At 41.3% G+C, this 22,837-nt stretch overlaps 1 protein-coding gene across 4 annotated transcripts in view; it reads left to right on the top strand.

The window, feature by feature from the left end:
• CEP89 (centrosomal protein 89) overlaps window positions 1-22,837 on the top strand; it is a 133,739-nt gene that overhangs the window by 23,801 nt on the left and 87,101 nt on the right. The window contains exons 7-12 of one of the 4 annotated variants that reach the window (XM_073307846.2): window positions 9,754-9,808; window positions 13,162-13,380; window positions 14,799-14,941; window positions 18,124-18,174; window positions 19,832-19,915; window positions 21,943-22,050. In XM_073307846.2, the coding sequence (XP_073163947.1) occupies window positions 9,754-9,808; window positions 13,162-13,380; window positions 14,799-14,941; window positions 18,124-18,174; window positions 19,832-19,915; window positions 21,943-22,050 (660 nt within the window). The remainder of the gene's footprint in view (window positions 1-9,753; window positions 9,809-13,161; window positions 13,381-14,798; window positions 14,942-18,123; window positions 18,175-19,831; window positions 19,916-21,942; window positions 22,051-22,837) is intronic. The other 3 variants (XM_073307847.2, XM_073307849.2, XM_073307850.2) reach the window with 3 other exon arrangements.

Genomic DNA, 22,837 nt, shown 5'->3' with positions numbered 1-22,837 from the left:
GTCAGGATTACAGAACATAATGACAGATCACGTCAGCACACAATTTTCAAATGACCACAAGAGGTCAGTAACAACATAATCCAAGACATTTCTAAAGTGGGGTTATCACACCATATACCTCTTTGCCAACAAAGAAAACAAGAAACATAAAAAGCTCTCCTCCAGAGAGGAAATAATTAGGGATTCCTATCTGATGCATTCGTGATAACATGGCCCCTGGACTTTGTCACATTTTCAGGGCAACTGTACCGATATTCCCCCTTGTGATCCACCAAGGGCACGCATTTTAGGCATTGGCTCTCATGGGCAGAGACTTGTGTCTCACTCCTTTCTGACCAGGAGTGTTAAGGCTGCACAGATCCATGCCTTACAATGTGATAGCCCGAGCAAGCAGACTGCCTAAAAAGCCAGCACCTGTGCTTTGCTTTCTCTCTGAGGAAGCTATGACCATTATATTGCCTGCAGTTGTAAGTTACCATACAGCTCCTTCTAAGCAAGCACATTTATTCTTAAGGTAAATGCATTACAGAGAAAATATGTTGAAAACAGTAAAACAACCTAAAAAGCTTACCTGAGGTCATCCCAACCTCAAGTTCTGGTAGGTGCCAGTCCTTCAAAACCGACAGCTAGGTTTTCCCAGGGTTACAGGTTCATCTGTCTTAGAACCAGAACAACAACTGGCCTGATCGGCCGTTTCTCTATGTAGCTCAGGTCTTTGATCTTGGCCTTTTATATTAGGTAATCACCAGACAATGGTGTTCTCTTCAGGGCGTAGTTACAAAAGGCTGGGTTTTTGCATAACCGTGGTTGGGGAATTTGCATTAACTTTTCCCTAGGGATTCCTTAGGAAATCCAAATAATTGTCCCAAAAGTTCATACCTGTGTGGTACGTTTTCAGTATAGTCTTTTGAACTCCCAGGTTCTACATCTCTTCACATTTTCCCCCTTAAAGAGGTTACGTACAATCCTGTCCCACAATAAAACAAACTTAATACAATAAGGTCTTTCAAGAAATTGCCATATCTTTCACAGGTCTGATGTACACTTATCCTCCCGTTCCATTAATCCTGAGGCTTCTCAGAAAGCCTAGGCAGGACTCAGCCAAAATGATCATAGTAGCTCCAGCATGGCTGACAATTCTGGTACTGGGACCTAAACAATCTCCCCATCCAAATTCTGATACGGTTGCCTCTTCAGGCAGACATAATATTGCAGAGATGCAGTCAAATCTTCCATCCCATTCTACCTACTCTGTACCTCACAGTATGGATGCTGTCTGGCTGATCTCTGTGGAAAGATACAGTTCATCTGAAGTACATAGTATCCTAATCCATAACAGAAGACTCAACGAGGTGTGCTTATGCAACTAAATGGAAGAAATTCACTGTCCAGGTGCAATAACGGCAGTATCCCCATCCTTGTCACAGATACCAAACATACTGGACAACCTTCTCTCTTTAAAGAACTCTGGACTGTCTGTGAATTCCCTGAGGATCACCTAGCAGCCATCTCACTAGCAGCAGTTTTTCACTCTCCAATTCAGGGGTATTTCATATTTTCACACCCTACGCTGGCTAGATGTTTGAAAGGCTTTATGTGGGTATGTCCCTGTCAAGGTTCCTTCCCCACTCTGAACTCTAGGGTACAGATGTGGGGACCTGCATGAAAAACCCCCTAAGCTTATTATTTTTACCAGCTTAGGTTAAAACTTCCCCCAGGTGCAAACTATTTTACCTTTTGCCCTTGGACTTTATTGCTGCCACCACCAAGCGTCTAACAAATATATAACAGGGAAAGAGCCCGCTTGGAAACGTCTTTTCCCCCCAAATCCTCCCAAACCCTACACGCCCTTTCCTGGGGAAGGCTTGATAAAAATCCTCACCAATTTGCATAAGTGAACACAGACCCAAACCCTTGGATCTTAACAATGAAAAAGCAATCAGATTCTTAAAAGAATTTTAATTGAAGAAAAAGTAAAAGAATCACCTCTGTAAAATCAGGATGGTAAATACCTTACAGGGCAATCAGATTCAAAACATAGAGAATCCCTCTTAGCAAAACCTTAAGTTACAAAAGGATATAAAAACAGGAATATACATTCCATTCAGCACAACTTATTTTATCAGCCATTGAAACAAAACAGAATCTAATGCATATCTAGCTAGATTACTTACTAAGTTCTAAGACTCCATTCCTTTTCTGTTCCTGGCAAAAGCATCACTCAGACAGAGAGAACCTTTGTTTCTCCCCCCCTCCAGCTTTGAAGTTATCTTGTCTCCTCATTGGTCATTTTGGTCAGGTGCCAGCGAGGTTATCCTAGCTTCTTAACCCTTTACAGGTGAAAGAGTTTTTCCTCTGGCCAGGAGGGATTTAAAGGTGTTTACCCTTCCCTTTATATTTATGACAATCCCCTAGTCATTGAGGCTCACCCTCCTTGGGATCTAAATATTGTACTAATGGAGTTAATAGGCTCACCTGTAGACCCATTGGCAACATGTTCCCTGTTTTACCTTTCCATTAAAACAGCTTTCTGGTAGCAGTAACATTGACCAGAAAGATAGAGGAGATACAGGCAGTCATGGCAGGACCCCCCGTGTGATGGGTTACCTCCCACTCCAGGGTGCCACCTGATGTACTGGAGTCCCAGTGAGCCCGCCTGTTCCACCAGTCTGGGCTCCCTCATCCTGTCCTGCTGTGCCAGGCCCTCAAGCCTTGTGTAGCACACACACAGGTAGGGACACACCCTATAAACCCAGGATTGTAGTGTCTTGCGCTGCACAGAAAACTGGCATTTCTTTCACAGGCCAGACACCTTTTCCAGCCTGGGCTCAGCTCTTCTCTCATCTCCCCCTGCCCTTGTTTTTCAGATGTTCTCAGCAGTCATCCTGGGCAGGGATTCAGTGAAGAATGAGCTCTGATTAACTCACTTCCCTGCCTTAAATAGAATTTACATATGGCGGGAATCCTTTGTTTCCCAGTTTGGTCCCCACCACCTATTAGTGGAAAAATACTAGTGGGCCAAGATGGGATCCAGTACCAGGTGACATTGTTGCCGGCACCCAGTGCCAAGAGGCTAAACAACAGCTGAAGTTGGTTCGTTACCCAGTGTGCTACACCCAATAATCACAACGGGGTGGAGAAGCAGAAAAGTTTATTTGAAGCTTCAAATAGGTACAGGGAGATTTGAATCTCAAATCTTGTACACAGAGCAGGAAGTTACACAGGCTTTTATACATCCTTTTTCCCAGCATACTTATCCAATAGCAAGCTGCCCCAAGTATCCATATAGCCAGCCAATCCAGTTCCCAGCTAGTTCCCTGGTTCTCTGTATCATTTATTAAACTATACATAAAGCTGCTTTATTCAGCATTGTTCTTCCATATCTGCCCTGTGTGGCCTTGCTTAGTTTCAGGCAGTCTGACTCTGCAACATATTGTTGCAGATTCTCAGCATAACTGCTGTGTGTGCCTCCAGGCAGGGGGGGGGGGCAAGGACACTTGGGCCTAGTATGCAGAGCTGCTGCGAGTGCCTCCAGGCGGGAGGGGGGGCCAAGGACACCTGGGCGATCCCATGATCCTTCAGTGACAAAGCAGTATCCCAGGAAGCTTCTCAGGAAGGTGAGAGATTAGCACCTTCAAAGTCCTATTGTTCTCCCTAATGGCCCATTGACTAACCAGCCAGACTGATTGCATTTTGTCTGGTGTCAGAGTAACAGCCGTAACAGAGTAACAGTCTCTACGTAAAAGAATAAATGGACACAAATCAGATGTCAAGAATTATAACATTCATAAACCAGTCGGAGAACACTTCAATCTCTCTGGTCACGCAATCACAGACATGAAGGTCGCTATCTTAAAACAAAAAAACTTCAAATCCAGACTCCAGCGAGAAACTGCTGAATTGGAATTCATTTGCAAATTGGATACTATTAATTTAGGCTTAAATAGAGACTGGGAGTGGCTAAGTCATGCAAGGTAGCCTATTTCCTCTTGTTTTTTCCTACCCCCCCCCCCCCGATGTTCTGGTTTAACTTGGATTTAAACTTGGAGAGTGGTCAGTTTGGATGAGCTATTACCAGCAGGAGAGTGAGTTTGTGTGTGTATGGGGGTGGGGGGGATGTGAGAAAACCTGGATTTGTGCTGGAAATGGCCCACCTTAATTATGCACATTGTAGGGAGAATGGTCACTTTGGATGAGCTATTACCAGCAGGATAGTGAGTTTGTGTGTGTGGTTTTTGGGAGGGGGGTGAGGGGGTGAGAGAACCTGGATTTGTGCAGGAAATGGCCCAACTTTATTATCATGCACATTGTGTAGAGATGTTTCAGAGTAGCAGCCGTGTTAGTCTGTATTCGCAAAAAGAAAAGGAGGACTTGTGGCACCTTAGAGACTAACCAATTTATTAGAGCATAAGCTTTCGTGAGCTACAACTCACTTCCTCAGATGCATATCGTGGAAACTGCAGCAGGCTTTATATATACACAGAGAATATGAAACAATACCTATTCCCACCCCACTGTCCTGCTGGTAATAGCTTATCTAAAGTGATTTCCAGCACAAATCCAGGTTTTCTCACCCTCCACCCCCCCACACAAATTCACTCTCCTGCTGGTGATAGCCCATCCAAAGTGACAACTCTTTACACAATGTGCATGACAATCAAGCTGGGCTATTTCCTGCATAAATCCAGGTTCTCACATCCCCCCCACCCCCATACACACACAAACTCACTCTCCTGCTGGTAATAGCTCATCCAAACTGACCACTCTTCAAGTTAAAATCCAAGTTAAACCAGAACATCTGGGGGGGGGGGGGTAGGAAAAAACAAGAGGAAACAGGCTACCTTGCATAATGACTTAGCCACTCCAAGTCTCTATTTAAGCCTAAATTAATAGTATCCAATTTGCAAATGAATTCCAATTCAGCAGTTTCTCGCTGGAGTCTGGATTTGAAGTTTTTTTGTTTTAAGATAGCGACCTTCATGTCTGTGATCGCGTGACCAGAGAGATTGAAGTGTTCTCCGACTGGTTTATGAATGTTATAATTCTTGACATCTGATTTGTGTCCATTTATTCTTTTACATAGAGACTGTCCAGTTTGACCAATGTACATGGCAGAGGGGCATTGCTGGCACATGATGGCATATATCACATTGGTGGATGTGCAGGTGAACGAGCCTCTGATAGTGTGGCTGATGTTATTAGGCCCTGTGATGGTGTCCTCTGAATAGATATGTGGGCACAGTTGGCAACGGGCTTTGTTGCAAGGATAAGTTCCTGGGTTAGTGGTTCTGTTGTGTGGTATGTGGTTGTTGGTGAGTATTTGCTTCAGGTTGCGGGGCTGTCTGTAGGCAAGGACTGGCCTGTCTCCCAAGATTTGTGAGAGTGTTGGGTCATCCTTTAGGATAGGTTGTAGATCCTTAATAATGCGTTGGAGGGGTTTTAGTTGGGGGCTGAAGGTGACGGCTAGTGGCGTTCTGTTATTTTCTTTGTTAGGCCTGTCCTGTAGTAGGTAACTTCTGGGAACTCTTCTGGCTCTATCAATCTGTTTCTTTACTTCTGCAGGTGGGTATTGTAGTTGTAAGAAAGCTTGACAGAGATCTTGTAGGTGTTTGTCTCTGTCTGAGGGGTTGGAGCAAATGCGGTTGTATCGTGTATTGTGTAGAGAGTTGTCACTTTGGATGGGCTATCACCAGCAGGAGAGTGAATTTGTGTGGGGGGGTGGAGGGTGAGAAAACCTGGATTTGTGCTGGAAATGGCCCACCTGATGATCACTTTAGATAAGCTATTACCAGCTGGACAATGGGGTGGGAGGAGGTATTTTTTCATATTCTCTGTGTATATATAAAGTCTGCTGCAGTTTCCACGGCATGCATCTGATGAGGTGAGCTGTAGCTCACGAAAGCTCATGCTCAAATAAATTGGTTAGTCTCTAAGGTGCCACAAGTACTCCTTTTCATTTTGTCTGGTGGGCATTCCCCAGGTGCAGATATTTTTGTAATTGAAACATAGTCCATATTCCTAACTTCAGATACAGAAATTATACTTTTATACAAATAGGATAATCATATTCAGTAAATCATAATCTTTCTAGTTGTACCGCACGTGACCAACCTTGCACAGAACACATCTTAGTTATGCCACATTCATATCAGAATATCTCTGAAGAATATGGGGCATAGGGTCACACCACATATACAATTTTTCATAAAGAGAGGGTGTCATTGAAACATCAACTGCAGTGATTCCTGACTGTAACTTGAATCTAGTCATCCATCTACATATTTTTCCCTTAAAACTACATTCAGATAAAAGGTGAGGTTTAGCTTTTCACCATAGATGGTCTTAGAGCCCTTGCTTTCTATATAGATAGAACTAAGTCACTGAGACTATCCGCAAGATTATTCATAGTTTATGGATACAGGGCTAAAAGACAGGTAATTTCAACACAGTTTCTGACTGGGTTTCTGCTTGTATCTAGCTGTATTATGAATTAGCAAGATAGATCCATCTAGGAGACTAACAGCTCACCCTACTGGGGCACGATAGAGCGAGCACTACTACTGGAGCACCCTCCTGTGAGGAACGCTCCCATATTGGAGATAGGTAGGGCAGCTATTTGCAGTGCAGTACATATCTTCACTGAGCATTATCCTGTAGTGGAGGTATCAGGATCTGATGCTAATTTTAGTGGAGCAGTCTTACAACTGCTATTTAGGAAGACTCCTAGCACTCACCTTAAGTGATCTAGGTCACTGCTTCTGAGTTACCAACTGTAATATATAAGGACAAGCACTGAAAGAAAAGGAAATGTTTACTTACTTGCAGTAGGTGTGATTCTTTAACATGTATTGTCCATGTATATTCCACGACCCATCTCTCTTCCCCGCTATATGAAGTCTGATAACACCTTGATTCTGTATTGGCAAAGGAACTGAGAGGCTGTTGGGATTGCCCCTTTCTTTATGTCCTTAATAGGAGGCATGAGGACTCTCAGGTCAGCCCCCAAAAGACTGCTGGCCAAAAGAATCCAAACTCAAGTGCATTGGGTGCATGCACACCCACCAGTGAAATATATATGGACAACAAATCCAGAAGAAACACAGCTACTGTAAGGTAAGTAACTGTTATTCCTGCAGAATCTACAGGCAGTCTCATGATCCAGCCCTACTCTGCTTTGCTTCACAGGATCACAGCACGACTTAGGGAGGCTCTTGTACCTTCACCAGCACTTTGTTGAGTAAGGGAAGCAAATTCAGATTTTTTTAGCTTCCTTCTCTTCCCTGTATAGGAGTTCTCCACTCAGAGTACACTCAAACCTATTTATAGTAGCCACCAGAAGACTCTAGATGTTGTCTGCCATAGGACAAAAAAATCCAACAACTGTATGCCCTGACACTGCACTTTCATTTATACACTTTTAAGTATTATACTGATATTTAAATGAGTAAAGAAACCATTATTCTCTGTCAACAATTAAAAAGTTTAACATATTTAATCTTCCTTTTCATCTGAAAAATATCCCTAGTTTGGAAGCAGTTTTCATTTCCGATTGCCTTAGCAAATTGACTATAATGCAATTTACACAGTTGGAAAGATGGGTGGCCAGAAATGAGTGAAACAGGTGGCTGCTTACTACTTTGTGAGGTATTATGAAGGAGGTGGGAACTCTCACAGATTTAAAAAAAAAAAGCCCTTGAGGAATTCCACCATGATTTCAACAATTTCCATCCCACCATCAGCCTCAGCCTGGACCAGTCTACACAAGAGATCCACTTCCTGGACACTACAGTGCTAATAAGCAATGGTCACATAAACACCACCCTATACCGGAAACCTACTGACAGCTATACTTACCTACATGCCTCCAGCTTTGATCCAGACCACACCACACGATCCATTGTCTACAGCCAAGATCTACGATACAACCGCGTTTGCTCCAACCCCTCAGACAGAGACAAACACCTACAAGATCTCTATCAAGCATTCTTAAAACTACAGTACCCAGCTGCCGAAGTGAAGAAACAGATTGACAGAGCCAGAAGAGTACCCAGAAGTCACCTGTTACAGGACAGGCCCAACAAAGAAAGTAACAGAACACCACTAGCCTTCACCTCCAGCCCCCAAATAAAACCTCCCCAGCGTATCATCAAGGATCTACAACCTATCCTGAAGGACGATCCCTCACTCTCATAGATCTTGGGACAGGCCAGTCCTCGCTTACAGACAGCCCCCCAACCTGAAGCAAATACTCACCAACAACCACACATCACACAACAAAAATACTAACCCAGGAACCTATCCTTGCAGCAAAGCCCGTTGCCAATGCTGTCCACATATCTATTCCGGGGACACCATCATAGGGCCTAATCGCATCAGTCACACTATCAGAGGTTCGTTCACCTGCACATCCACCAATGTGATATATGCCATCATGTTTAGCCTGCAGAAGAGAAGAATGAGGGGGGATTTGATAGCTGCTTTCAACTACCTGAAAGGGGGTTCCAAAGAGGATGGCTCTAGACTGTTCTCAATTGTAGCAGATGACAGAACGAGGAGTAATGGTCTCAAGTTGCAGTGGGGGAGGTTTAGATTGGATATTAGGAAAAACTTTTTCACTAAGAGGGTGGTGAAACACTGGAATGCGTTACCTAGGGAGGTGGTAGAATCTCCTTCCTTAGAGGTTTTTAAGGTCAGGCTTGACAAAGCCCTGGCTGGGATGATTTAACTGGGAATTGGTCCTGCTTCGAGCAGGGGGTTGGACTAGATGACCTTCTGGGGTCCCTTCCAACCCTGATATTCTATGATTCTATGTGCCAGCGATGCCTCTCTGCCATGTATATTGGCCAGACTGGACAGTCTCTATGCAAAAGAATAAATGGACACAAATCAGATGTCAAGAATTATAACATTCAAAAACCGGTTAGAGAACACTTCAACCTCCCTGGACACTCGATTACAGACCTAAAAGTCGCAATTATTCAACAAGAAAACCTTCAAAACCAGACTCCAATGAGAAACAGCAGAACTGGAATTAATCTGCAAACTGGACACCATTAAATCAGGCTTGAATAAAGACTGGGAGTGGATGAGTCATTACACTAACTAAAAATTATTTCCCCATGCTAATTTTCCCCCATACTGTTACTCACACCTTCTTGTCAACTGTTTGAAATGGGCCATCTTAATTATCACTACAGAAGTTTTTTCTCTCCTGCTGATAATAGCCCACCTTATTTGTTTGGTCTCATTAGAGCTGGTATGGGAACCCTCATTTTTTCATGTTCTCTGTATAGATCTATCTGTTTATCTTCCTGCTGTATTTTCCACTACACGCGTCTGATGAAGTGGCCTTCAGCCCACAAAAGCTTATGCTCAAATAAATTTGTTAGTCTCTAAGATGTCACAAGTACTCCTCGTTCTTTCTGCTAATACTTAGTTTTACAAATAGGTAGACTGATGCACAGAGGTATTAAACTGACTTGCAGCAGGGGTAATGGAGGCAGTGACAGAGGCTGTCTCTATTTAAAAGACCGCACTTCTCCCTTATACTTATGGTTTCTTTTGTCATTGGTTTAATATGACAAAATATTCATTACATACAAAGAGACTAAGGGCTACAAAATTATAATGATAAAACTTGGATCTTAAATGTTTGGTAAATAATGTAATTTCTGTATTGATGGTGAGGTTGTTAAAATAGAAAAGGATGACTGTTACAGCAAATTATCTCACATTATTTTGTTTATTTGCTAGGAGCAAAAACTGGCAGTTGAAAATCCACTAAGCGAAAAGCCTCCACCATCCCCAGGTACTACTCTGTGTTGAACATAATCCCTAAAGTGAGGGGTTTAGAATAAAGTATATTAATACATTTTTTCTGCTGTTACACAAAAAGCAAAAGTTATATATTTGAGGTACAAGAGATAGAATACTCAGTGACATACAAAAGCAGTAACTCCAGGCTTTTTCTTCATGTGAATTATTTATATTTGTTTTTATTTTCCAAATATGAATAATGTGAATGAATTTTGGCTGAATATGATTAATTTAGGTAAAGATCACAGGCACTGAAGATGATTTCTTTTCATAGCATGTCTGCTAATAAATTAAAGGTTAGTGTTGTAGCCATGTCGGTCCCAGGTAGGAGAGAGACAAGGTGGGTGACGTAATACCTCTTTTTGGACAAACTTCTGTTGGTGAGAGAGACAAATTGTGAAAAGCTCTGTGTAGCTTGAAAGAGTGATCACTCTATATCTGATCCATCAGTCCTCATCCTCAAAGGAAACCTGCATGACACTTTCAAAAGATGAGACTAGGAGCTTGAATTCAAAACTTTGCTAGGCACTAAAAAATCATGTATTAATAAAGACACTATATTTATGGTTTATTACAATAATCTGTAACCCAGTAACCCCTCCTTTTGGCCTATGACTCCAAAGGCGTTAACATGCCACTTCACCTTGAATGGTGTCTTAAATTCTGTGTTAACTACTTATGCTAAACGATCCGTTTGATCTTGTATTTAGGTGTGACACTCTTAATACCTTTCTCAAACATAAAGAAAAGCTTTGTGTAGCTCGAAAGCTTGTCTATCTCACCAGCAGAAGTTAGTCCAATAAAATATGTTACCTCACCCCCATTATCGCTCTAATAAATTAAAGAGTCATCGTAGGTGTCAGGTATAAAGCATGATATTTGCCAGACTTCCCAGTGGGAGGTCAGGAACAGAAATAGCTGTTAACAGAATATAAAGCCAATAGAGAAATATGGAGAAAGGAACTTGGAATTAAAGAAATTTCTAATACCTAAGCATCGTTATTTACCTTATGAGTCTTGGGAATCTTCATCTTTGTGACATGCTCTAGGAGATCTGAATGAAAGGCAATACTGTAACATTTATCCTTCCCCTTCTCTCTAGTCACCTAAGTTTTGAGAATTTTACCAGTGTACTTGCACCAATGTGATTGAAGTGATGTAAATTACAGTAATGCAGTACATCCACACATGGCATTGCCTTCTGCTATTGCAGAGTCTATGGATTGTTGCATCTAACCAGCAATTCCAGGCACAGCTCCCTGGATCTCCTAAGGAGGTGTATAATGTCTATGGTATATTTACACATGTTCAAATTTATTATTTTTTCTTTTGTTTCCTTTGAAAGGTTTTTCCTATATAAAAAGCTTCTATGCCCTCACACTTGCATATGCCATATGAGAAGGTTAACAACTCCCAACACGCCCAATACCAGATAAACTGGCTGTAGTATAAACAAGCCTCTTGTGTTTTATTACAACAGTGGTCACCCAACCATAGATCGCGATCGACTGGTTGATCCTGGAGACTCTCACAATTGACGGCAACCTCCGGGCACTTAAAGTCCGGCGGTGCAGTGGGGCTGCTGCTAAGGCAGGCTCCCTGCCTGCCCCGGCCCCACGCCACTTCCAGAAGTGGCCAGCACACCCCTGTGACCCTTGGGGGGGTGGGAGGAGCAGGGGTCTCTGCGCGATGCTCCTGCCTGCAAGCACCACCCCCTACAGCTCCCATTGGCCAGGAACTGGGAACTGTAGCCAATGGGAGCTGTGGGGGTGGTGCCTGTAGAGAGGGGCAGCGCGCGGAGCCACGTGCTCCCCCCCCCCGGGCCGCAGGAGCACATTGCCTGCTTCCGAGAGTGGTGTGGGGCTGGGGCAGGCAGGGAGCCTGCCTTAGCCCCATTGCACTGCCGACTAGGAGCTGCTCGAGGTAAGTGCCACGTGGCGGGAGTCTGCACCCCAACCCCCAGCCCTGAGCCTCCTCCTGGAGCTAGCACCCCATACTCCCTCCTGCACCCTGAACCCCCTCCTGTACCCCAGCCCTGACCCCTTCCCAGAGCCAGCACCATGTACCTCCTCCTGCACCCCAACACTGTGCTCCAGCCTGGAGCATCCTTGTGCACCCAAACTGCCTCCCAGAGCCAGCACCCCATACCCCCTCCTGCACCCCAACACTCTGCCTCAGCCTGAGGCCCCCTCCTGCACCTAAACTCCCTCCCAGAGCTTGCACCCCTCACCCCCCCCCCACACCCCAACCCTCTTCCCCAGGCTTAGCCTGGAGCCCTCTCCCACACTCTGAACCCCTCGATCCCAGCCTAGAGCCCGCACCCCCTCCCAAACCTCTGCCCCAGCCTGATGAAAGTGAGTGAAGGTGGGGGAGAGCGAGTGGGGTAGATCCTGGATTGCATTTATATTCTAAAAGTGATCTTGAGATAAAAAGTTTGGAGACCACTATATTATAGCTATCTGTTATCTAAACAGATATAGATAAGTATAACTAACTCCAGGTTTCCCAAGCAGCTCTTGGAGTGGATATATACTCCTGCAGCCCCCTTCTACAATTGGCCTAAGCAGAGCTGGATTCAGGCATAGGCACTATAGGCCACAGCCTCTTATAGCTAGGGCTCCAACTCCTAGAGTCCATTGATGAGGATAGAATCTCAACTTTCATTTTAAAAAAAGCAAGTTTTCTAACTCACATGGATACAAAGAAAAGTTTGAAAACATGATCAAAGTATAACTCATGCAGTGATGTCTGCCTGATTATGCAGAAAGCCTGAAAATGTAGCTCTGCAAGGTGTGAACGACCTCATGCTTTCCAAGAATGTGTTAACTCAAAGACCAACTGTTTGCCGGGACAGGGGAGAGAGCCTCCAACACCATCCCAACAGAAGACTCTGTGTGTGGCAGGAGGAGAAGAGTGCAGCAGGTTTGGCCTGCTTACCCCAGCAAGGGGTGGAGGGAAGGGAAGCCTTGTACTACTCTTGCTGCTCTCTGTGGGAGGGAGATCTTCAGTGGGGTCAATGGTAACTGGAAGCACTGGAGCAGAAGTGATGGTCCTTTTATGCAACTCCCTTCCCCACTCCATAGTTTTTTCTTCTTCTTTGCCCCACAGGCCCATCAGTGCGATGATTTGATTTGTGTCCTACAGATCCTTTTCTTAAAATAATTTAACCTGGATTCGTGTACTCTTATTCTACCATCTGTAGATACTTATTTTTCAGTAATATAATGCTAGTAATTTGTGAAAAGATTGATATTCTTTTCCCCTGTCTTGGAGCTAATAATGTAGAAAAGTCTGAATACCATGTGAATACTGTGTTCTATAACATGTTTTCTCTGTCATCTGTAGATGTATCTGTTCGGGCAAGACAAGGACGGATGGATACACCTAAAGAGAAGTTCCAAGAATTAAAACAAGAAAATTGGTGTCTAATCAATGCAAATCAGACTATAGCCCTACAACTTGAGGAACTAAAACAACAAATAAAGGAACTACAGTTAAAACTTAAGACACTGGAAAAAGAAAATAAAAAACTTAGAAAAGGTGTAGAGAGTTCACATAAGGAAGGTAGGATACAACTTTAGAGTACCTTTTCTTTATTTAAGGAGAACTATATCTTGCTTTATTTTCTAACTCACTTGAAACCTATCCCCTTAGTAACTGAATCTCCACAAGGGGGTGATCTAAATAGATATCCAGACAGAAATTCTCCAAGGGTAACAATATAATCAGCTCTGTTCTTTAAATAGCTTATGGAGTGCTAAATAAGTCTTAGTCATAATTAGTCTAATAAAGCTGCAGATGAATTTGATGTCTCAAAGTCCCACAAGAACTTTAATGCTGGAGTGGCACCTTGGAAGTCCCTTAGCAGTGCATCAGAAGACATTAAGAAAGTCTTTTTTGAGTCCCTTGCACCTTTTTACCCCACTGAATGGTGGGTTTTTTTTTTGTTTTTAAGTGTGTGAGAAATTCATTACAGTTGAGAATCTTTGCATCCCAAAGCAATATGGTAGCTCTACTACTTGAGCTAAAGGAGAATCTGCGATAATTGAAAGCTGTATTAGTGCTTTATATCTGTTTGCAGGCCTTTGGGCCATTGAAGGAAAAGGTCAACAGAATATATTGCTAAGTAAAATTAAGTCTATTACAATTTAGTTCCACTAGTAGTCCCTCTCCCTTGTAACTTTAAATTAAATAAATCATATCAGCACCTTGACAGTCCAGGTATTGGTTATTCAGCACTTTGGCCCAATTTTACTCTCATTGCAATCAGGAGTAAAATTCCAATTTAGTGGGATGGGAGCAAGATTCGACTCTTCTGCAGTGCTTTGCATGTTTCTTAAACACAATCTATTGACATTTTAATACTGATTTTGCAGTGTGTGGTACAAAAGAAGTTCTCCATCAGTAGAAAAACAGCATGTTTTCATTTTCTTTGTAGTCTTTTTGGAGCATAGGACTCCACTGAAATAAAGTCTCCTTTTGGGTAAGAGAAGGCATTCACTTCCATTACTTGAAACTAATGAAGCCATCCTCCACTATTTTTTGAAACAGGCACTGTATATCTTTTTTGTTCAACATCCATGTCATCTTAGCATACAAGATACAGAAATATTGTTTGGAAATGTTTACATAGAATGCAGAAGTCAAAACACACATTTATCATGCAATAATAGTTTAATATTCATACATATAATAGTTTTAATATCAAACAGTTTAAATAACTTAATTTATAATGTTTTTATGTGACCCTTAACTAACTAGTTATTACTCCACAGAACACATGAAATGGATCTTCCGTTTGTTTTTTCTAACTCAGAGTTTAATAATTTTTGTGTGGTTTAGTAATGTGTCAATAGAAGTTATTTATCCTGTAATGTCTCCATTCCTGATTAAGAAATTTTGACAGCTAAGTTAATGTGCAGGTGTCATGTGTTTGTCAGACTGTTGTGATTTGCTTTTTTTTTTTTTTTTTTTAAATGTAGGGGAAGTTGCAGAATTGCTTTCATTGAGACAACAAGCCCAGGAACTAGTAGATGAAAATGATGGTTTGAAAATGACTGTCCATCGTTTGAATGTGGAATTGAGTCGCTATCAAACCAAATTCAGACCGTTGTCCCAAGATGAGGTAATATTCCTGGTTACTGGTGCTTGTAAAGAAATGTTTGGGGGTTTTGGTAGATTTTAAAGATCTGCATGCCTATAGATTGCTTTAGTATCTAGGCAGCTAGCTGATATATCAATGTATATTTCATGTTTTAAGTTGTTTCTAGAAAAATAAGAGATGATGTGACGATAGGACATTTATCTGACATTACTGTAATCAGAAATACTGTATTATATATCTACTTCATTTGTTGTATCATTTCAGAAACTGTATAGTATGCAGCCATCACTTAGGTACCGGGGATTACTTTCCCCAATACATTGTACAATTCATGGAAAAAGGGGAACAATGCATTTTTATTTTTAGTATCTCCAATCTGTAATGTAGGAAGTGTATAAATCAGTTACTGAAAGCCTGATCCCACAAAACCTTGTGAATACTCCTTAAACATATAAGTAGACCAATTGACGTCAGACATTTGGCCCCAATACTGCCATCAGATCCATGCCAGCAGCCCCTTGTGTAGTGCTTTACTTGCTTCATTTGGACTCAGCACAGGTGTAAGGATCTGCCTGCACAGATCAGATTGCAGGATAGGGGGGACTTAATTAGTAATGATGAGTGTCACCAAGTTACCTACTGCAGGAAGAACAGATTTAAAAAAATCTGTTGAATTTTTGGCAAGGCCAGAGCCTGAGCAGCTGGAGAGAAATTTCACAGGAAGCCAAGACTAAGCAAAACATGTTTTTTCTTTTATTTCTAGTTTATTTCTAGGCTTCAATTCAAACACTGTTTCTTTCATCCATCTTAATAATTTGTAAACTCCAGACAGACAGTATAAAACCAAACCAAACACTATGCCTCTCTTCCCTTCTCCTCCCAGACCTTCAGGCATTAGAGAGCTCAAGATCGCCTCTGAGACTTAGGAGGATTTTGCTCCCTTCCTCCCTCTTAAGACCTAGCTCTCTGCAAGTAAGATGTTACTTTGGCACTACCACCTGCCCACTTTATTGCACCACCTGTAGAAAGGATGGATTGGATGAGTAGAGATTCACATCTAAATTCCAGGTCAAATGTTATCTATTCTTTCTTTTGAAACATATAATGAATGTAAGATCTGAGTAGTTGCATAAACCTGATTTACAAAGTAAATGCTGATACAAGAAGTATTTTTGGCATTTAAAAAATATTATCCAATTTAACGACTCGACATTGTTAGCTATTCTGCTGTTCAACATACCTAATTTAAGGAAACAGTAAATTATATGCTTACTGGCATTTCTTGTTCAGCTACTTCTCCTTTATCAACTAATCATAGCTATCCATCTTTTGCAAATGCTGCAAAACTCATTGAACTATGATTCAGACATCTATTCACTAAGCTGTTTACAGAAGAGGTAAAGGCCATTTTGCAGCAGAACAACCTTGCTACCTGCTAATTCTTCTTGACAGTAAATCCTACATTTTAGCTCTCCAGAGATACTTCCATCCTTCTTACTATTTTTCAACTAAGGTTTTTTTTTTTGTTTTTTATTGTTCATGCTAAGGATATGACTAGAATGCACTATGTTTTTAAGTTTTAATAAATCTTAAGATGCATAACTTATAGCTGGTGGCAAAATCCTTAGAGGTTTTTTGGTATTTGTATCTGAATTCAATGCTTTTGAAAGGAGGAATAGATGAAAGTGGAAACATAAGCTTTAAATATGAAGCTTCTGAAAAATGTGTATTTTTTTTAAATGGTTGTTCAACATGTGGCCTATACTGAGACTAGTACAGGAATGAAAACTAATACTAGCTGTGATGGTAGTTGTCGTGATTCACAATGTTTTTCTGTAAGTCTATAAATACAATAATATATTACCACTTTAAGCAGTACACAATATAACCAGGCAAACATTTTAATTCCACTTATTGTTTAGATACTTAGAAAAGTGAAAGACATTGACATGGTTAAATTAGATAATAGGTCAAATCATAAAGCCTTTTGAGAACCTTTGATATGGTGCTGAGCACTATGGAAAGACTTATAAATAATAAGTAAATTACAACTATTTTTTGTAAATCACACCAGCCAAGTGCTAACATGGGGTACTGAACAAAGAGAAGTTTCACATTTATCCTTCTCAGCAGTTAGAGTACTAGCCAGGGACTCGGGAAGCCTGGGATCATTTCCCTGCTCCACCACAGACTTCCTCTCTGAACATAGGCAAGTCACCTAGTTTCTCTGTGCCTCAATTCCCCATCTGTCAAAGGGGAAGAATATTACTGTCAGGATGCAGCCTGAAGAGGTTTTTGAATGGGATGATACAACGGGGTTGCCTGCAATAGCAGGAGACTGGACTCAAGGATCCAGGAGGTACCTTACAGTTCTATGTCCTTATGTACCTCCTACCTTGTAAGGATAAATACATTAAAGATTGTGAGATGCTCAGTTACTATGATAATGGGGGCTGTATAAATTTCAGATACATCAAAATGGCAACTTGATTTAATGCTTAATTGAAACTATGCGTGTGCTTCTGGTGGAAAATATACCCCTTTGCCTTCAGTAGAGATTTTTTAAATCCTTTTCTCATTAAGATAAACTCATGGAAGGAATGGTTTACTCACCATGACCTATTTATGTTATGGTTCAAATAATCCTTCTTTTCACACCAAAATTTACCAAAAAGAAAAGGAGTACTTGTGGCATCTTAGAGACTAACCAATTTATTTGAGCATAAGATGCATCCGATGAAGTGAGCTGTAGCTCACGAAAGCTTATGCTCAAATAAATTGGTTAGTCTCTGAGGTGCCACAAGTACGCCTTTTCTTTTTGCAAATACAGACTAGCACGGCTGCTACTCTGAAACCTGTCAAAATTTACCAGTAATCCTACATTCTATTTAGAGTTCCTTTTATAGGACTATACTCTCCAGATTTATCTTAAATTCTCAGATTGATACAGATATTTATAAAAATTAATTTGAGAATTTACCAGTAAAGTAGCCTATATTAAATTATGCTTTACGTTATATCAATTAAAAAATAGAAAGTCTCAGTTTTGGTGAATCTAAGTACTATACATATTATCTACTTAGAAACATGTGTCTGAGTATAAAGATTCCTATGAGTCATATGGTTTGTGAATGGACAATTCTTGAGGAATCAAAAAGCAGAAACAGTTTAATTTGAATTCCAATTTTTAAAAATTATTTTAGAATATAAAAATTGGAGGTTTGCCAATGAAAGGGCCACTACCTCCCTGGCTGGTAAGTAAATCTTTTTTTTTACCTTTACTATATATTGGTTAATTGTTGTATTTAATCTTAGCTTTTTCTAAAATTTGTGTAGTTTCTGAATAAATTTGAAACAGAAATATTTAAATCAACAGAATATTGTTTGGATACTGTGCTGAGCTACTACATGCTAGCAGTTATGAGAAGATGGGCATTTATTAATGTTTATACTATGATTTAAGATAGATGGCAAAATTCAGCCCTTCAAGTAAACATGTACATCTGCTATTGAAGTTATTGTGAGTTATGGCCTTCATTCAAAAACACATTAGTGAGAAGTGGAGAAAATTGCCATTGTTTGATATTCTCCAATATATAATGTAATTGCAGGAACTGTTGATTAACTGTATTTTTTAAATTATTCAAGTGCTATAAAAAAATCACAGCTCAAATTACGACAAATGGCATATTTTATCCAGGTACTGCAGAAAGTATATGCTCTCTAAAGAAGAACTGCAAATTTTTATGAAAAACAGTATTTAAAAAGTTGGTAATCTTAAAAGAGTAACAAAATACTTATACAGATTTTATAAAATACATATTTATCTAATATTTAAAACCAAGTGTCTCAATTTTCTAGCCAAATCTTAAATTCAAGATTCCCCCCCCCCTTCTATATTTAGTCAGACACTAAACAATATCAAAAATGCAGGAAAAGTCCTTCCTCCATCTTCTTAGATGTATGGACCAGAATGCATTTATGAAGGTGCTTAAGTCAATGACGCTGTTCATGTATTTAAAATTAAGTCCTGAATTTAGAATTTGGCAGGGTAGTGAAAAAGATGTTCTTAGTTTGTAGCCATAGCACCTTGGTGTGTGGTTTTGTCAGATCTCATAAACTAAGCAGGATCAAACTTTACCAATAATTGGCTTAACGTCCAAGGAAAATGTGGACATTCCAGTTGGCCTGTGAATGCTTGCATAATCCCTGCACCTCTGCCTACACAGTGTACACATACCAAGAGCACAAGTAATTCAAGCAAGGTGAGTGCATTGGGGTTCACTCAGTGGGTGTATGCTAAAATGGACCACACCCCTTCACAATCAGAACCATGGAGGACTTGGAGTGTGAGGTCTGTTGTTTTTTAGCTAGCCAGGACTGGTTCAGGTTCACCAGTTGAGCAGTTCTCTCTCAGCTGTGGCTTTTCCTGCTTGCAAATGCCTACTAGAGCCAGAATTTAACACACAGACTGAACCTGCAGTGCTGAGCCATCTCCTGGGAGGTACTAAGTTGAAGTTAATGGTGTTCTGAGTTTTGTGAATCAATGTACAGTGTCTTTTATATTTCTCATCATAAGGAATTCTATGAGCTGGTGGGTCCCTTGAACTCCCATTGAAATCACCTGTAGATGAACTTAATGGGAGTTGAGAGCACATAACATCATGTAAAATCAGGCCTTAATTTTCTGCTTATAAAAATTAATCTTTTCATCAGTTCTTATACAATCTATTGGCCTCTGTATTATGCGGAGTTCTACATTTTCAGCATAGTCATTCATTTTACTTAAACTCTGGCTTGAATCTGACTACATTAAAGTTAAATATGGAACTAAAAAGGAACCTAAAAGATTTATAATATGTTTTCAAATATATTTCCGTGGATTAAAATACATTGGGTCTTTTCCTTCAGCTGGATATGAAATATTTGTCACCTCTCCTACTGGCATATGAAGACAGAATGCGAGAAAAGGAAGATTTAAATCTTGCACATGAGGCAAGTTGGCAAATAATTAAAAAAAATTAACAGTAAAGTGGAAAAAAATAGGAACACATCACAAACTGTTGAAATCTTTAAAGGGATCTTGTCAAAGCTGTTGGAGGCCTAAAATTAGAACGAACTTTGCTCTGATTTTTGGCTTGCATACACATTATGCAATCATTTTTTTTCTGCCAGCTTTCTCTATTTTGTTTCTGTGAGCTGGTAGAGCACTGAGATGTAGAAGAATTGTCCTCTCGGTGAAAACCAGAGTAAATAGACTTTGTGCAGAGGTCTCAGTTGCAGTTTGGGAAGGAAAGAATTCACCGTTGGCAACCAATAGGGAAGACTGTAAGGTTACATTGCAGCCTCTGCTATTCAAGCCAGAGGTTTTAATAGTAATCACTGCCTTCTTCCACCCTCTCTGGTAGGGTTGCCATGCGTCTGGTTTTCAACCAGAATGCCAGGTCAAAAAAGGAGCCTCGTGGCTCCTGTCGGCCGTTAAAAGTCTAGTTGGCTGCAACAGCCGGCTCCGCGTGGCTTCTGGAAGTGGTTGGCATGTCCCTCCAGCTCCTAGGTGCAAGGGTGGCCAGTGGGGCTCTGCATGCTGCCCCTGCCTGCAGAGCAGATGCTGCCCTGAGCGATGGCTCCACAGTTCTCAGTGGCTGGGAACAGCAGCCAATGGGAGCTGCGGGGGCGGTGCCTGCGGATAGGGGCAACGCGCAGAGAACGCTGGCCACCCCTGCGCCTAAGGGCTGAGGGACATGCCGTGCTTCTGGGAGCCGACCGAGGTAAGCACCTCCCAGAGCCGACACCCCGAACACCCACTCCTGCATCCGAACACCCACTCCTGCATCCCAACCCCCTGCCCCGAGCCTCCAGCCCTGAGCCCTCTCCCGCACCCAGACTCCCTCCCTGCACCCACACCCTAGCCCTGAGTCCGCTCCCATACTCTGAACCCTTCAGCCCCAGCTCAGAGCCCCCTCCCGCATCCTGAACCCCTCATTTCTGGTCCCACACAGGAGACTGCTCTCCCAGTCCAGAGCCTGTACCCCCTCCCACACCCCAATTCCCTACCCCAGCCCGGTGTCGCCTCCCACACTCTGAACCCTTCAGCCCAGCCCGGAGCCTGCACCCCAAACCCCTCATCTCCGGCCCCACCCCAGACCACCAAACCCAGCCGGAGCCCTCACCTCCTCGTGCACCCCAACCCAGTGAAAATGAGTGAGTGAGCAACGGAGGCAGGGGGGATGGAGTGAGCAGGGATGTGGCCTCGGAGAAAGGGTGGGGAAGCGGGCAGGGCAAGGTTGTTCAGTTTTCTGCAATCAGAAAGTTGGCAACCCTGCTCTCAGGGAGAATTCTTGGCCACTGAATCTATTGAAAACAATGACTGGTTAATTTAGAGTGAGCACAGAACCAACCCTCTGCAATGGACACAAGTTGCAAAGCTTTCCCATGCATCTGCTATGTTCATTATTCCCTACAACAAGGTATTTTGGGCCAACTGCAAGGAAATAAATTTCAGCCTCAGAGCAAAAGTCTTGTATCTTTCAATATTCTGCTTACCAACTTCATCCTTGTGAGGAAGAAGAACAGAAGACACCTAGGGCTCTGTTCTTGTATGTTCACCATAATATATTTTCATAATCAAGTATACTGAAAATTAATAGCATCATCTGGTAACTCCAATAAACCTCCATTATTCAGGAGGTTGTAACTTTGTTGTTTCCTAGGACATGAAGCCAAAACTCTCTCTCTTTTTTTTTTTTTTTTTTTTTTTTAACAGAAAAGGCATATATTTTTTACTAAATTATATTTAAATCAGTTAAGCAATTTTCAATTTAGGTATGGATATGCTTCCTTCAGCAGCACTCACACTAACAAGCTGAGTTAAAGATGGGCAGTCAAGTAAACCAATCTGCTGTTCTTACATGCATGATATAAATGCACTCAGATAAAAGTGAATAAAAAATTTTCTGATAGCATGGGGCTGAAGCAAAATATGTACATTTTGAGATTTTTATGTGAATTCATTTGTATTCCAGGAGGACATGAGGAAGTTTAGGATACAAGTTGAAGAACTGGTGAAGGAGAATGAACAACTGCACCAGCAATTAAATAAAAATAGTTCTGTTACCCTGAAGGAATGGCAAGTGGATTTTGTTTGTATTTATTATAAATTAGTGAAAAAGTACTTTTATTATGCTACTCTCATACAAACAGACTTTTAAGAGCATATGAACAGGATGGGTGAAATCCTGGCTCCATGTAAGTAGATGGGAGTATGATTTTGAAACTTAGTCCCTAATGTCAAATACACAATACCAGTAGGAAAGATTTTGTACATTTGATACACTTGAGTTAAGATCTGTCCAATGTACAAATCTTCATGGTATCTGATCTTTCTAGGACAATAGATCAGAATGATTTTCAGTCTTTGATCTAATTTGAAGTGAACTTCAGATCCCGAAAAAGAGTCCATGTACACTGTACACTAACCATTTCTCTGTAAAACTCTCTCTCAAATGTTTTAATGAATTAATTAACTAATCTTACTTGATTTTAAGTTTATTCAGAAATTATTCAACTTTACCGGAGTTGACTATTTCTGTTGCACTGCTTCTCTCCTCATTCATTACAAATGCTCCCCACCTGTGGAATTTGGAGGCCATACAGTGCTGTTTCTGGACGTTCCAGGACTAAGCTCTGCCCTTCAACTCTGGCCACTCAGATTTTCTGCCTTTGGTGGTAGAACAAATTTGCGATTCAGTTTCTTCCAAACATTTTGTTTTAAAACCTTTTATTTGGTTTTCATTTAGTTACAATTTATATTTCTCCCTCCCCCAAGATTAGGTAAATAGCAACTTGGATCTGCTACTTCAGCACCTATTTGCTGGACTCCTCTCCTCCCACTCAGGCAGGTATGTCAGAACTGTCCTG

The sequence above is a fragment of the Lepidochelys kempii genome, chromosome 12, assembly GCF_965140285.1.
Source record: "Lepidochelys kempii isolate rLepKem1 chromosome 12, rLepKem1.hap1, whole genome shotgun sequence".
Classification (NCBI taxonomy): Eukaryota; Metazoa; Chordata; order Testudines; family Cheloniidae; genus Lepidochelys; species Lepidochelys kempii.
Note: the sequence above shows the minus strand (reverse complement) of the source record. Positions and strands in the feature narration are given on the sequence as shown.